The sequence below is a fragment of the Pezoporus flaviventris genome, unplaced genomic scaffold (assembly GCF_033815535.1).
Source record: "Pezoporus flaviventris isolate CSIRO_AGI_PZ_B2104156 unplaced genomic scaffold, CSIRO_AGI_Pfla_v1 ptg000066l, whole genome shotgun sequence".
Taxonomy (NCBI): Eukaryota; Metazoa; Chordata; class Aves; order Psittaciformes; family Psittacidae; genus Pezoporus; species Pezoporus flaviventris.
Window position 1 is genome coordinate 19301463 of NW_026892614.1, and position 16465 is coordinate 19317927.

The following is a 16465-nucleotide window of genomic DNA, read 5'->3' on the forward strand; positions in this document are numbered from 1 at the left end:
ATTTTGGCTGGCATTTATTATGCTATTTTTGTAAGTGGACATTAACTAATTTAATGTTTTTTATAAATCATATTTCTAACTGAATATGTAACTCTGTCAGCTAGAAACAGATGCCTTTCCAGTATTCCAGTAAGCTTGTTTCCTTTGGAAACAATTTATTTCTGACTATCAGTGAGTCACAGTGATACAGGGAATTAAAAGGAACAGGGATATACAAAACCCTTATCAAGAAGAGCTCAATAGTCAGGCAAAATTGATGAGAAAATGGGTAAAGATCACAGTTATCAAACAAGATCCCCATTAAAAAGCCAGTGCAGCTTTGAAAGATGGTCTGTCAGAGCATTTCTTGAACTCACTAGCTAAGTCATTAACCAGAAGTACACAGCGACCTGACAAAGTAAGCCAGGGGAGTCCACTGAGCTTCCCCTAAGACAAAAAATGTTGGGAAGGGGGAAGCAGATAGAGACTCTGACTCAAGTGTTCAAGGCCAGGTTGGACACTCTTGGGCAGCATGGTCTAGTGTGAGGTGTCCCTGCCCATGTCACAGGGGTTAGAACTTGATGATCTTAAGGTCCTTTCCAACCCAAACCATTCTATGATTCTAAAATGAATAGAGAAGGGAACAGGGACCATCAAATCTCCAGCCTCTTCAAATCCTTTGGTTTGCCACACAGGAACCCCCTGTTCAGCATCAGGACTGACCCCTACTTGTGCCTTCCAATTTTTGAGGAACTGTGTGTAACAAAAGCCAACAGGGACACTGTGCTATATACTGCAAACTGCACTTTGCTTACATGCAGGCATTTATGACCCAAGCTTCCACAAGCTTATAGACAACATCAGATGAGATCTGGCATTTTTCTGTTCCCTCTGCCCAAGGGCTTGACTTCATGTCACCTCTCCATTTTATTTCTGCAGATTTCAACTCAATGGTTTTGAATCTATGATTCTATGAATCAATGAATTATAATAAAGACAGCTGTTCTGACTGATTTCTTTTGTCGGAGAGCAGACACCTCTGCAACCATAGCAGGACACCAGCTCCACAGGACAAATAATTATATCCCCACTGTCCTTCTTGCCCACCTCGGGACCAGCTTGTTCCTCTGACCCAGAAGCAAATACTAGCTTTGCAACTGCCTAGGACAAAGTCACGTAATTCCTATTCAGTCCCATCTCAGAGCGACCTTGTCATGGCCCTGCTTCACTGGACAACATGCTTCCCTGCCCTTGAGGCCCCCACAGCAACACTGAACATTAACTGAGGCTCAGGCCAGTTGAAAGCAAGGGCAAGGTCACCGTACCACTGCACTGGGAAGCCATCCTGGGTTAATTTCACCCTGCCTGCAAGATTCCAGCAACACTTTGCACAGCTGGGAACTCTCTCCCTGAAGGTGATCAAAGGGCAGCAGTAGCTTGTGCCCTGCTTACAGCACCTTTAATGAAAAGCGGCATTTTAGAGCAGGGCTGGGGACCAGCAACATGAACAGTGAAGGAGAGCCACAACACTGCTATGCTTTTTAACTCTGCAACTCCAGGTCTGTTAGTGCTGCTTAATGGGATGGACTAGGAAATTTGTGAAAGGTGTTGGCTGTTTCCTGGCAGACCCAGTTCTGTCCCCAATGCTCCCTGAAGTGCAGAACCAGAAAAAAAAAAAGAAAAAGATTATCCACTATGACAATCCTGTTTAACAAGACAAGTTCTTTGGGGATGGATTCCAGTATCCCCAAGCTGCTAATATCTGTCCCCATGCTGAGGTCCACATAGAGCCAGTCCAGAAATTTCCCAGTCCTAAACAATATTTATCAGAGAGGGAAGCAGCTATGCAGTAATAGGGACAATCCCATCAGAAACCCCTAAACCTTGTATAATAAAGAATAAACAGGGAGGGGGGACACAAAAATGAGGCAAGACATTTTAGAGAGCATTTATATTGCAATTTGCCTTTCTATGCTAGTGCCCTAAAGCAGCCTGCCCAGGAAGAGTTAAGCCTTCTTCAGTCGTCTGCTACTTCTGATGTTTGGACATGGAGATAGATTTTTTTGGCCTTTGGAGCACTTTGCCTGAAAGAATAACAAGACATGAGCAGCAAACCAGGAATGCAGGTGTTCAGTAAGCACCTAACTTCAATGCTTCACTTACTCTGCCTCTGCCCCAGAGAAAATGAGCACCTAATGTTCTAGGTTTGCTCTGGCTCCTCAGTAGATAGTGGTGTTTCAACCACCACACAAGTAAGCTGCTATCAAAACTGCCCTTTTTCTGTTCCACTATTAGTTTTTTTTAAATACAAATAAAGTTGTCCTTAATAGTGTTGCAGCAGGTTTGAGAGACTAGTGCTGTTGCTGTTATTCACAGGCCAGTAAAGCGTACCCTGCTTGTTTTCAAATGCCTAGGTAGAGAAATGATCAAGAGTCCAAAACCACTCCAAGAAGAGTCCGGGAACTAACTAGCAGCTTCTTGGAAACACAGGAGGCAGCCAAGTAACCCTGGGTTTCCCCAGAGAGCTCTGGGCAGGGATTTTTCACCATTTCAAGTGAAATCTGCTAGGAGTTTATCATCCTGACTCACCTGTGAAAGTTTTCAACATCTTCAACGGTCTCAGGCAAAACTCTTCCTTTAGTTTCAGGTAGAAGCAACACCAATCCACCAGCAATCAAACCAAGCACAGCTTCAAATCAAACAGATACACAAAGAGCTTGTTAACATATACGAATTTCCAACATATACAACACTTTCTACTGTCTGACACAAAGGACTTGTGAATAGAATTTTATTTCCTCCTTCTACAAGACATGCACCTCAAGGCTCTATATGCAAAACTGCCATTCCACCTCTGAAGGAAGAGGCTGCCACATGGAAATAGCAATAAGCCAAGTTCAGTTTCGAGTTATGCACTGAACTAGGGCATCTCAGACTGGACAGATGAGCCTTCCTTTATAGAGAAAAGGACCTTTTCTAGTGTGAGAGTGTTCCAGGAAATGGATTCAGTGTTTCTGCCATTCACAAGAGATTAGAAAATAATGGAAAATGTATTATCTCCTACACAATGTGATTAACTTTCCCACTGATAATTTTTTACCCACTTTGTACATGTTTGGCACCTATATTTTAAATCTACTAAGCACCCTCCTAGGTGTCCTGTCTGTTAAAAACTGCATATTGCCATTGAAGACATTTCTCTATAAATAGTGTGCTGATCTAAAGATTCAGAACAGTTCTGCAGACCCTGACCAGAGAGTTCAAGCCACTAGCCTGACAACACTTATCTTCCATCTATTTACCAACCTCTTTCCTAAAAGCTCAAGAATAGCCAGCTAACAGACTGTCAGAAAAGCAGGAGAATAAAAGCCACACTTGTACACCATTAAACAGGCAGTGATGTGAAATTCTAGGTTTTGGCTCCTGGACTGAAACCTCACAGAAGAGCTGTAACTCATCACATTTGAATCCATCAAATATTAATCTCATCAAAATGCTTCTCAACTCTTTGCCATCTGTCCCACCACTATTCGCTTCTAATTTCCCTTAAAATGCAAGGAAAAATAATAAGGGCAAAGGAGACATGAATGCATAAACAAGATTCAGGTTGTTATGAACTGAGACTGTGGCTTGTGCAGACAGCAAGGAGCTTCTGCTGAACTTGGAGCAACTGCCTTAAGTGGTTTCTTCCTCCCTTTGAAATTTGGGACCCACTGTGGCACCCCAGAAGTGGCCAGCAAGGAGGTAAGGTGACACTTACAAAAGACTATGAGTGGCAGATCGTGCCACACTTCCACCAGTCTGTACACAATGAATGGGACGATGACTCCACCAATATCACACAAGGAGGAGCAGACCATCACCCCAAGGTTCCTGGTTCAACAGCAAAGGGATCATGTTAGTATCAGAGTACTGCAGACGGAATGGGGTGGACGACAACTCTGACCCCTGCACAGGGTAAATCCAAACACTATGTGGGACTTCATCCACTCTTATTTTCTCTACTTTTTCAGAGCAAATGCCAATGGGGAGGAGGATGCACCTACCTGATGTATGTTGGATACAGTTCGGTGTTTACAAAGCAAACCATTTCAAAAGCCATTGTGATTCCCATTCTCCCGATGCAAGCAGCAATCACTTTTAGCCAATGTATGTCTGCAGAGAAAATGCACTCAGCACACCTAAAAGTATCCCAACATAGGGTATCAATACACCAATGTTATTTTAAGGGGACCTCTGATCCCATGTCACTTTATATTTTTAAGGGGCCTTGTTTCACCTGTGTGAATGCAGGAATGGGAACCCTCACATGGCCTCACACAGGTGACTCACCCTCTGGGATCAGGGCTGTGACAAGGCAGGCGACCCCAGCCACAATGTTGGCCACAGCCCAGGGGTAACGTCGCCCAATGCGGTCAATGGTGATGATGATGATGAAGGCAGCTGGGAACTCAACAAGCGCAGAATAGAGGAAATCCAGGTACATGTTCCCAGCAGCTACTCCCATGTGCATGATAAGCCCCTGGTAGAGGACGGAGCTTGTGAACCTGGGTGGAGAAGAACATCCTGGCTTTGTTAGTGTCCTGGTTTCAGCTACAGCAATTATTTTTTTCTTCTTAGTAGCTGGTGCAGTGTTGTGTTTTGGCTTTAGCCTGAGAATAGTGCTGACAACACATCAGTGTTTTAGTTATTGCTAAGTAATGCTTACTCCAATGAAGGACATTTCAGTCTCATGCTCTGCCAGTGAGGAGGGGCACAGGAAGCCAGGAGGAAGCAGAGACAGGACACCTAACACAAACATATTGGTCAGCGAGAGGTGAGCAATTGTATTGTGCATCACTTGTGTTTATTGTTTTTTTTTTCCCTTTTCCCAGTTAGTTTTATATTCTTTCCCCTTGTTATTTCCCTTATCAGTAGTAGTAGTAGTAGTCATAGCAGCAGTATATTGTACTTTAGTTATTAAACTGTTCTTATCTCAATCCCTGGGGTTTACATTCTTCTGATTCTCCTCCCCATCGACCTGGGGTAGGGGGAAGGGAGAGGGGTGAGCAAATGGCTGTGTGGTGTTGAGTTACCAGCAGGGCTTAAACCACAATTGAAGCTTAGTCAACTGAAGAGGTCTGTATCCTGCTGGAGCCCTCAAAACCACTGCTTCAAAAACAGTTCTCCATCATTATCACCTTACCAGTTGTACATCAAAATGAATGTGTTTTTTCTCATCTGTGGTGTCCTGATAAGATCAAAGAAGGAAGGACTCTGCTTTCCACCATCATCCTCTTCAAATTTAATATCCTGTAGAAGAGTCAGCACAAAGTACTGTAAGCGTCTACTGCAAGGAACTACAGTGATGCTTACTTACATGCACAAGCTAATCCAGAGCTCACCACAAAATGGGAAGGCATCTTTTTCTGATTTGTTTTAGCCATATCACTGACAATTTTCATGGCTTTGTCATTTTTTCCTTGAGATATCAGCCACCTGGGAGACTCTGGGAGGCACCTACAATGGAAGTGGATGATATAAACATAAAAAGCCCACAGAGTGCTCCCATGTATGGAGATTGGAGAGAGTGCTTTGGATGAAGAGAGACAGGTGGATTTTTGGTTGGTTGTTTTTTTTTGTGTTTCTGCCCCCTGCACCCCATCAGGAAAAGTTGTACATCCCACTGTTGAAGTGGGAAGAGGCGCAGTTGGGGTAGTGGGTTGAGATACGAGTTTACTAAAGATAGGGAAGAGCTTTAAGTGAGAGTAGCAGTATCGTTTTATTCAGCATGTTTACCACAGACTGGCTCCTCTTAGGGAGCCATTTTCCAGTTGTGCCAGCACAAGTTAAGAAGAAGCAAGCAAGCTAGAACTGGCTTACCAATTCACAAATACAGAGAAAGGAAAACAACAAATCTCTTTCTACTATTCCTCACCTCTCAACCCAGCCAGACAATTTCTCAAATTCAAAGCAATTAAACTGAAAAATATCAATTAGAGGAAAGAATCCAAAATAAAAGTGAACCCATGTGTCTTCTTTTGGTCAGACCACAAAAATCTTCAAGTTTTTTTCTTAAAAGAACATGTAAACATAACCTCCTACAGTTATGTCAGCATTCAATAATCTCTCAATAACCATTTTTTTAGTGTGTACATTATGCCAAGGCATTTCTTTCCCTTTATGAAATGCGTAACAAAGATAATAAATGATATTAAACCACTCTCCACAAGTTGCTTTCAAAGTGGACTTTTAAACACAAGTCAGGTGTGGTACACAGGCTAAGACGCACTGAAATCTCAGTTGAGAGAGTTCCGTTTCCCTCTCCTTTTTGCTGTGAACCTCCTCTTTGCACTAAGAGGTGCTCACAACCAAAAAGCGGTGCCAAATCTCCCTCCATGTCAAGCCTGGGGTGGCAAGAGAAGCTGTTTTTCAGGTTGTGGGCAGGGGTAAAACAAAAGCCCGTTTACCAGTAGTAGAGCAGGAAGAAGGAACTTGGCAGGGTGACAGTGAACTGCAGCCACCGCCAGTGAGAGATGGCATAAGCAATGGCATCAAAGACCAGGAGCCCAATGGAGAAGGCCATCTGGTAGAGGATGCCCACCGTCCTCCGGTACTTCGGACCAACGACTTCTGTTGCTGCAAACATGCACAGACACAGGTGAATGAATGCTCGGCACAGGAGTAACTTGCTCTGCAGGGACATTGGAAGACCAATGCTTCATTAATGCCCTGAAGAAGCTGTGTTGGTAATCCTGAGCTTCCTGGCATAAAGCCTCTGGACAAAATCCCCTGGTGCTCACAGAGGCAGGTTTGCTTTTCTGTCACCCAAACACCAACAGAGGAGAAAACACTGCTCCTGCTCTTACACCAGCATCCAGTACTGACCTCTGCCATGGAAATCTGAGTAAATTGAACATGTATCAAAGTGTACAGATAGATTTTGTCTAACACTATCCTACATAATGTCTCCAACACAATAAGACCGATTATTTTGGTTTTGAAATGCAGCCTGCATTACACTGCAAGTATATAAGATATGCCTGTACCACAGGATGGCATCTGCACTTTGCAGCTGAACATCACAGGGTAGACCCATTGGTTAATTCTGACTGATACAGGGCTCAAAGTAGGCAGGCACAAGCATACTCAAAGTTTTGCATCTGGACCAGAGTCCCAGGAGAGTGCAGTAACAAGGTTGCTCTGTCCTTGTACCCTTCCCTGGGCATTCAGTATTGGCTTATCCTTAGGGAAAGGATTCAAGTTTAAAAGGGTTCTGGGGATGATTCTGCGTGACACCTCTCATGAGAGAGTTTCAAGGAAAAATATAGAAGTAACAAGGTGTAACTCAGGGAAAACATCAGGATAAGGACAGTCATTGTCCTGAAAGGGATTTTGTACTCTAAAATGGCATAAAGTTCCCCAGAAGAGGTGATGAAGATTTCATTTGTGCCAGGAAAAAAGACTTAAGAGGCCCAGGAAGCACCTAGAATATGCACAGGAAGGAACAATCGTGTCTTGGCAGGAGACGGTCTGCATTGTGGGCTAGACGTTTCTGTTTTATTTAGACCAGACAGTTGGATAACTGCATTTGCAAGATGTCCCTGCTGGAAGACCTAATGGACTTTTACAGTGTTGACCTTTACATTCTTACCACAGTGAACAGGATCACTCAGAGCTAATCCAGAGAAGGCTCTATTAGGCAGCATTCCAAGAATTTAATTTGCTGTTTTGGTGATCGCTTGGTTTGGGCTACTTTTGACAAGAGTCTAAATTCCACACCAGAGAAGTCCCAGGCAGCTCCACCAGGAAGTGGTCCTGAGCTGCCCTCAACCCATGCTTCACCATCAACTGCTATCAGTATTAAGCCACTGGGAGAAGCATCAGTACAACCTGGCTCCTCACATTAATTTGCAATCCCCAGGGTTGGCCTCCACTCAGACAAGTGCACGGATACCCAAACAGCTTGTCTTGTTCTCAGCAAGTACATGGTGTTCTTCGGTTATTTTTAGGCTGTGAAGCCTCTGTTTACCCTTTAATGCTCTTTATGTCATAAAAATGCCTCCAATTTTCCCCATCATCTGCCTGCTTCTTTGATGGCCTCCTCTGTCATCACTCCATGGGCGACTGGGCTGGAGCAGGCTTGAAACAATTCTGAGAAGTCAAAGAGGGAGAAAACTCTTTGATAAAAGAGCATGGGAGGCATTTAAAAATGGCTTTGTTCAGGATTGTGTTGGTGTTTCTTTGGTTTGGTTTTTGAGGGAGGGAGAGGTTAGGGGTTTTCTTCTTCTGCAGTCAGCCTTGCTCCTGGGAAAAGGTCTGAACTTACCCAGGATGTAGCCGGTGATCCAGCAGCCCTTACTGACCAGCCCTTGGAAAAAACGAATGATGACTATCCACAGGTAGGTAGGCACAAAGACCAGAAGGATTCCAAAGACAGCATTTGCAAGAATTGTAGTTATGAGGCAAAATTTACGGCCAAACCTGGATCGGAAGATAATATGTGTAAAGCAAACCACTAGTTTTAAACTAGTAAAAGCTCTGTGCATCTTTAAAAATCCAATAAATAAATCCCTATACAAGGGGTAAATACATACTGGATGTTTATTCTTAACCTACTACTCACTTACCTGCTTTTCTATTCCCTGAAAGGTTGCTGTGCTAATTCCACAAAGTTCTGCAAAGGCTTTCAGGAAAGAGAAAAAATCCTTAAGTACAATAGTCCCATATTTACATGTATTTGGACTGTGACTGTTATCCCTGACTTTTAGAACAGGCAGATTAGTAATCCGTTTGTTTTTTTATATTATGGAGGTGAAAAATAAGTATGGGTTAATATTATGATTAGATGTCTGCATACCACAGATTTAACAGATTTTTATACCACACTCTTCATCTCCAAAATAATCTAGTATGTATGGGTGTTGATGCCTACAGTGGGCTGCATTCCACAGCTGGAGCAACTCGGAGCCTGCTGTACTAACAGTCTAGGCAGGAGTGGAGTAAGATGGAAAATTGGCCATCAGACACTGTCATTTGTTTCTTTTTAACACCATCTGCCTGGGCTGCGGCAGCTGTCTCTGCCGTCTCAGAAGAGGGAGCTAAAGACGCCAGGACATGGGGATTTCTGCTTTTAAACTGTACAGATTTAAACAGATGCTGCTGTACCTATCTGTGTCTGCTATTTCGAAGTCTGTCCAAAGAAAGCAAGCTGTTTTTAAGCTGCAGCCACACAGAGTGTGACACATCAACTGTGGGCTCCAAACAAGTGTTTCCTGCCTTCAGTTAACAGCCCATGGCTCTGATGTGGCATGGTAGGGAGTTTGGGGGGTGTTATCCCAAAGTAGTCCTGCAGGCTCTGCAGGATTCTCCAGCCACGAGATCCATGCAAACCACCATGTATGACCTAAGAGGCAGTGTTGTTTTTCATGCTGTGACTGAACGCCAGGCAGTTTGCCTTGTTTTGAGAGGAACAGAGAGGAGAGCAGTTGCACAAGTTTTCTCTGCCTTCACCTAAGCCTAGCTGCTGAATGCTGCTGATAAGGGAGGTCAGGGGGTTTTGCTGCCAGCCCTCACATACCTGTCTGCTATGTAGCCAACGTTCATGGAGCCAATAAAAAACCCAGCATTCACAGCAGACTGAAAGAGGTCCAGCTTCCAGGAGTCCTCACACACCAGGTTAAACTGAAGGAGCAACCACAGTTAGAAGCAAGAGAGTGAAATGAAGAGCTGGCTCACATCCATGGGTCATCTTCAGTTAAAGTTTCTGGGTCAAAGCCCATTTTATCGGCACCCAGATATGAGACTTAGATACATGTCCAACATTTAAAACAGGATCGAACCCTTCAGCAGTTATTGGTATGTTCCATTTGTGCCTCATCTCTCATTACTGGAAAGAGCATAAGTTAATTATTATTACCTGTCAGGATCAGGACCCTAACTTGTGCTAGGTAGGCCTTGTTAATCAAACCAGCATGGACCTGATGATCACCCTGGGCTTTTCAAACAGCTTTCTTTGTAGGTGACTGTGAACCTTCCTCAGAAGTTCTGGTTGCCTCAAACCCTCATAAACGACAGCAGTCCCTGCAGACCCCTCAGGACTCTACAGAAAGTACCCTAGACTCTTGCAGAAGCTTGCCTTGTCCCACTTCCCCTGGAGCACTCACTCACTGGCTCCCAGAAGGAGGGTGGGAGGAGGGATCTGCATCTGCCCGAGGCCAGAGCATTTTCTCCCTGCTCTGGCCTGCTGCTCAACCTGCTCAGCAAGGTTTTCTACAATCTAACATGCCTGGAGACCAGGTATTTTGTATCCAGAGCCAAGCTTTATACCACATGGATACCCACATGTATTTGCCATCTAGCCTTAATTCTCATATCTCAGCTGTTGATACACATAAAAGCTACTTAAAGAGCAAGTCATAAGTCACTTCAAAAAACTGTCCTAACATGACTGAGAATCCTTTCCCACTCTGCTGGTAGCTGGGCTCATTTAAAGCTATGCATCAACATAAAACCAAATATTCCTCCTGATGCTCTGTGGGTCTTCCCATGAGGACATTCTTCCATGTGTAAAATTTTAGCTTCAGGCAAAGTAACATGTTTTACTCTGCCTGATCCTTTCTGCTGCTTACGTGTCACAGAAAGGGGCAATATAACAGAGTCTGAGAGCCTTTACAGAGGCAGTTATACCCAAAAACACACTGCCAAAATGCAGAGGCATGTGACGTTCCTGGCTATCCTGTGGAGGAAGCAGCCCACAGGAGTGACCTTGCACCCCTTCAGAAGAAAAGGGAAGACAACTGATGTGAGAACACAAATCCACATGGACTGCAAGTTTTCAGCTTCCCATAATCTCAGAAGATTTGTGGTGGGGGCATCTGGATCACACACAGCGTCTGCTCAAGCATTTTGCAGCAAGATATGCCTGGCACTTTGTGTAAGTCCTGAGTCACCTTCTGTTTGAGGTGTCCAGCCTCCTCTTTAGTATCACCCAGTCCATACTTGGCTGAAAGAAGTACACTTACAGTACAACAACAAAAATGTAGCTCCAGCCTCTTACAAAGCTGCAAATACTGAAGCTGCTATAGCACAGAATTTACCTGCTCCTGTGTCTGTGTTAGATACATGGGTGAAAGAACCCTGACTTCCACCACCCCTAAAAATTTGGTGGAACTTTCTATTACACAATCAAATTTTTCATCCCAGACACTGATTTATTTTCAGAGTACTTCAGGGGGTTGGGTGCTTTACGTAGCTGAAATACCATTTTCAGTTTATTCACACATCTTCTGAGAACACAAACCAGCCATCAGCTTTTCTACAGTTTATTCCTGTCTTAAGCTACTGCATTTTGGGAAGCTATTACTCCCCCCCCCCACCCCAGTGCCATTTCAGTGTGTTTTAAACCAACTTTGAAAGACTTTGTTCCTTAAAAAAAGGAAAGACATCGAGATCTTCCCATCTGGGTGTGGATCGCAGGAAGATCTGGAGGGAGGTCTGTGCAGTGTCCCCGCAGGATCAGCAGGTTTTGTTTGCAGTGCTGCAAGCTGCTGCTCCTTCACAGGCACTGTTTACACACCCCTACCAATTGGACCTCTCTCTCCTGTGACAGCAGTTTCATTCAGAACTGGACTTTATCTGCCTGAGGGTTTATTTGCTGAAATACGCTGTGCTCCCCAGCAGGAGATATAAGCCTCCTGAGCAGCCAAGGTTAACGCTTCACAGTGAGGATAGAGGAAAGACAGTTGCAAAGCACAAAGCGCAAGTTCACAGTGAGAGAGGATCCCTCATCCAGGTAAGCAGGAGCCTTTTAACAAGCCAAGGCTACACCAACCCTCTCCCACATCCCTCGGCTTATCTGTAATAGAGGGGACAGGGGAAAGGTGTTTGCTTTTACCTCCGTCACAAGAGAGGTCCCTGGGGAGTCGTAGACCCAGCCATGGCGGCAGGGCCCGAGAGGGACGGTGCTCCGGTTGCCCCCAAGGCTGCCGAGGGGGTCGGTGCAGCTGACACCTGTTGAGTTCCAGTCCACCTCATACCTCCTGCAGCGGCTGCTGAAACTGGCTCCATGGCCACCCCACTCAGGCACTGTGTGATTGAGCTGCTCCTCCAGGCTCCAGCCACAGCGCTGGCTCAGCTCTGCGACACCGGGGCTGAAGCAGCGGTGCTCAGGGATGAACCCGAAGAAGACAACACCCACATAGACCGGGGTGAAGGCAGCGGAAAGCAAACACAGGACAAAGAAGGTTTGCTTCTGGAACTTGTCAAATTCTCCAACATGTTCTAAAATGTCATCAAGGTTTGGCATTTTAGCATCAAAACCACATCAAAAAGAAAACAAAACTCATCTAGGTCCTCTCTGCAGCACTGATAAATTTAGTTGGCAGCAAAGCTGTTTAAGTAACAAAGACATTTGACCAAAAGTCAAGAGTAACTCCATAAATTATTAAACTACATGTTGCAAGCTTTATTTTTTAGGTTTCATTTGAAATCAGACCTTAATTCACCCAGGAGAATTTGCATTTAACCCCTAATCAGAGTGCATATATGTTCTTTTCCTCTAGAAAAGCCCCTAACAGCCACAGCACTTCAGGTTGGGGTTTTTTATTAGGCAAAGCAGCTCCCCCAGTAAGAGGCATTTTAAGGAGCAAGCATAGATGGAAAACTCCAACATACCAGCAATATACAAGTTTAATGTAGCAGCTGCTGCACACCACATGTGAGCAAGGCTTATTAACCAGGCTCTATAAAGAACAGGTAAGTACACTGTGAAATGCAAGTGTTTGGTTTGAGCCATGTGACAGTAAAGGAAAACCTTTCTGCAAACTTCAGTATCATGTGGGTCTCAGCCCTTACTCTCCACACTCCTCAGTTTCCAAGGAAAAACTCTCCCCCCCCTATATCAGGGAACCCAGTTTTCCCTCAACCATATTTTTCCACTGATGAAAAGCATTCTGTACAGAATTAGGCACTAGGAATAGCTTTTGGGGCACCCAAAATAAATCCAGTTATATCAGGCTCCAGTGGTGCTTAGTGCTGCCTATGGATAGACACCAGCTACTCCAACATCTTTTGCTGACAGCAGGTGCTTCTATAAAAGAAAAATGTGAAGGCAACATTTTGAAGATGGGAAAAGAGCAAAAAAGGGTCTGAAAAGCAACTTGAAAGGTTTAGGCAACAATGAAATAAATAAATAAATCTTTTTAACATCTCCTTTCAATGCACTCCAAAAAAGAAACCAATTTAGACGGCCATTCTGGCCTGGGAACAGAAACCACCAGCTCTTCAACCTCATCCAAGTGCCTATCAGCCATAGAGCAACAGTGGCCTAACCAGCTGTGAAAGCTGCTTTGTAGAGCAGCAATCTGAGATCTTCACCTGCATCATGCAGATGTGCCCCCTCTTCTCCACCAGGAATAGCTACAGCAAGGCAACAAGAACTCTCCTCCTGTTGCACCTCCACAGCACCACCCCAGACCAGACTTTCACCTCTGTGGCTGCAGGGGAGAGGGGCAGGTACACACAGCTGCACAGCACCCACGACACTCACAGCCTGTCCCCACAGCCTCCCTCATCAGCAGGATGTGTGTGGTCAGCTGAGGCCAAGGAAACTGAAATCAAAGCCCGCTTGGGAAGCGGGTGACACTGAAAGCCAATAGGGTGCACCTTAAACACACCCCAAAGTCTCACATCACTTGTTTCCTACTGTTTTTGTTTAAACAGCTGGTAATGGCATGCATAAGTTCCAGATGAACTACAACAGTTAGATCCAGACTGGCCCTTTTTTCCCCAATCTCCCCTGTGTGCAGTCCAGACAGGGGTTGGGTGGCACTGTGCCATGCAGGCTGGTGTCTTAAAGGCTCACTTACAGAGAGCCATGCTGTTGACTGGCAGGGTTTCTGCTCCTATCCCAGTCATTTGTACATAGTCATCTGGTCTCCACTATTCTCACTTTCCTCTCTATGGTTAAGCAGGGTATTCTACTGGAAAAATAGTTCAGTGAAGCAAGTCACACATCCAGCTCTGAACAAGACACAATTCAGCCGGCATATCTATAAATGCCTAGATAAAATGTGGACAATAGTTCAAAGACTAGGCAAGGTCACTCACTACTGTCAACTGCATATTAGAAAATACATCACTGACACAAGAAATATGTCATTCCTTGGATAAGGAGGCAGAGTATCTCCATTCTACCTAAGCCTTGTTAGACACAGTTAACGATGAAGAGACTTTGCGGTGCTATGCCTTAATACATGGGAAGTCACACAGTGCAGCAGTTCATGGAGCAAACAACTCTAAGACGCCAGCCTTGAAGACTTGGAGAAGGGAAGCAGCATTCTTCAATATTAAGAGAAATGCTGCAGTGGTAACTGACAGCATTAAAAATATACTGTCAAGCCTCTCAGTTCCCCAAGTTAACCTAATGCTAAATATGAAAAATAACTTTGGTTTTAGGTATGAAAAGATGCAGCTATAGCCAAACTGATTTACAGCTTCACCTGTAACAATACAAGAGGAAGAAAGCCCAAGTCTGATAAAAGAAAGACTACACCACTGGGACTTACCTATAAATTCTAATCTTTGTCACCAAACATCAGGTCTTGTTTTGAGTTATGCATTTAAGATCTTAGCAATCACAGCAAAAAAGGGTATCACCAGGCTGAGCAGCAGCATTACAAACTAGTGTAAGGAAGATTACAGACCTGAGATGTGGGATTTGGAATACCCACTTCATCTCTTTTATTGAAATTGCTGAATACTTTATATTACACTATTTTGATTCAAAATGGATTTTTTATAAAAAGAAACCATTGTTGAAACTGAGAAAGCCAGCCAAAAGGAACAATGAAAAGTCTCAAAAAATTCTGACCAACGCATGTACTTGTACTATGCTTTGAAACCCTATCACCGCCCATAATTTAATTTAGGAAACACCTGGAGAAGATCAAGACTGAGCAAAGCTGACTGGCATTCACTGCCAGCAATGTTTCAAATCAATGACCATGGCCAGGGCCATAACATAGAGCTAGAACTTAAGACGGTCAGAAAACATTGGCCTAATTCTTTTTTTCTTCTAACTAATACCAGAGAGAGGTATTGTGCCCACTAGGGCTCCTCTAGTTGTTGGACTTTTCTCAGTGATTACAAACTGGCAGTGCAGATTGCGCTATAGGAATTCTGCCTCTATGTCCTTGCAAACTGGCTCTCTGTGCAGTCGGCCTAGTCCAGCCATAATCTAGGAAAAAGAAATAATAAATCTTTGGGTGCTTATCAGCTGCTTAGGCAAATACTGATGAAGTCAGTCATGTGACCAGTACCAAAAAAATATCATGCAAACAACAGCAACCATTTCAGGCTAAAGCTATACAGAGTTGTACCTTTCAGTCAATACCTTTGAACCAATGATCTGTTTAAATTAGAATGGATATTCAAACTTACAGGATAAATTAGACCAGTTCCAAAATTTACATCAAATCATCCCAACGCACAAGTTCTGTTTTTTCTTGTCTTACAATGGGTGAACCCACAGAATAATACCCTGCCGGCAGGAAGAACATGTTGCTATTAAGCAAACCTGAGTAGTGAGGATCAATAAATACAAGGAGTCAAAATGCTAGTAGTCAGATCACTTGAGACTCAGGAGCCAGGGGCTTCATTCAGCCTTAATCCCTTCCTTTCAAAGGTTTCTCTTTTTTAAGCAAGTATTTAACACCTATGCTGAGGCTTAAAAAAAAAAACCAAACAAAAAGATGTGTGTCCTGGCTAGAGAGAATCAATGTAACTCAGCCAACTGGGAGCCCAGTCATGGCTGAACAGATCATTGTAAACAACCAAGAAATCTCTCTCTTCTTCCCTTTTCAATGGTTTCTTGTTAAAGGCAAAATTCAGAAAAATCTTTCAGGCTGAAGTCCTCTTATTTGGTTGGAAATGTTGTCCTGTTATATATAATTTCTCTATACATATATATCTGATTAGGCACAAGGGGGTCATTAAATATTCAACAAGTCCTCATCACTATCATCATGAAATGATACTGTATTTGTAGAGTTCTGTGTCTGCTGCTGGCCTGGCTTGGCTTTTCCTTTCTTTTCCTTTCCCCCATTCAGCAAATAAGCTTTATCACTGCCAAGACTGGGCAGCTTCTTTTGTGGGTGCTTGTCTAGTCCTCTTCCTGTCTGAATCTTTACATCTGGAATGGTTAACACTTCATCCTCACTGTCCAGGTCATCCACATGGAGAGAGGTAAAGGCTTCAGACGTAACAGACTTGGTAGTAACATGACCATTCTCCTGCCCTCCTTTTGCTGTTCTTTGATTTGGTGCTGCGATTTCCTCCATAAGCCACTCTGTTTCATTCTCATTAGCAGCTTCTTCACTGTTTATCTGCAAGAAAACAACAAAGACCCACAATGCAGGAGAAGATCGTGTATACCACTCTAGACTCTGCTACACACTTACCTCCCCAGTCAACAGACCCCACACCACACACAGTCTTAGGTTTAACT

At 43.9% G+C, this 16465-nt stretch overlaps 2 protein-coding genes across 3 annotated transcripts in view; both read right to left on the reverse strand.

Annotated features, from left to right (window-relative positions):
- Positions 1 to 1915: 1915 nt before the first annotated feature.
- On the reverse strand, positions 1916 to 13116 carry LOC133278556 (solute carrier family 22 member 2-like). 2 transcript variants are annotated; one of them, XM_061471458.1, is made up of 11 exons: positions 11855 to 13115; positions 9539 to 9642; positions 8288 to 8442; positions 6429 to 6597; positions 5364 to 5478; positions 5165 to 5271; positions 4312 to 4526; positions 4026 to 4134; positions 3740 to 3852; positions 2569 to 2668; positions 1916 to 2063 (listed from the first exon to the last, which is right to left on the reverse strand). In XM_061471458.1, the coding sequence occupies exons 1-11, from the start codon at positions 12263 to 12265 to the stop codon at positions 1997 to 1999; spliced, it is 1665 nt and encodes a 554-aa protein (XP_061327442.1). In that variant the 5' UTR covers positions 12266 to 13115; the 3' UTR covers positions 1916 to 1996. The 2 variants fall into 2 exon arrangements, with proteins under 2 accessions (XP_061327442.1, XP_061327443.1); XM_061471459.1 differs by lacking the exons at positions 3740 to 3852; positions 4026 to 4134 and having other exon boundaries at positions 11855 to 13116.
- A 1548-nt stretch (positions 13117 to 14664) lies between these two features.
- Positions 14665 to 16465, reverse strand: part of IGF2R (insulin like growth factor 2 receptor) — a 54184-nt gene continuing 52383 nt past the window's right edge. Inside the window, exon 48 of the mRNA XM_061471435.1 lies at positions 14665 to 16343. Within this exon, the coding sequence (XP_061327419.1) occupies positions 15951 to 16343 (393 nt within the window). The 3' untranslated portion in view covers positions 14665 to 15950. The remainder of the gene's footprint in view (positions 16344 to 16465) is intronic.

What these genes read in the sequence shown, in the direction of transcription:
- LOC133278556 (XM_061471458.1), bottom strand. Translation starts at nt 12,265, where the DNA reads ATGCCAAACCTTGATGACATTTTAGAACATGTTGGAGAATTTGACAAG. An exon ending in GGACCTCTCTTGTGACGGAG is followed by an intron (nt 9,643 to 11,854) that starts GTAAAAGCAAAC and finishes TTGCTCCTTCAG; the next exon opens with TTTAACCTGGTGTGTGAGGA. An exon ending in GATGTTGAAAACTTTCACAG is followed by an intron (nt 2,064 to 2,568) that starts GTGAGTCAGGAT and finishes TTATTCTTTCAG; the next exon opens with GCAAAGTGCTCCAAAGGCCA.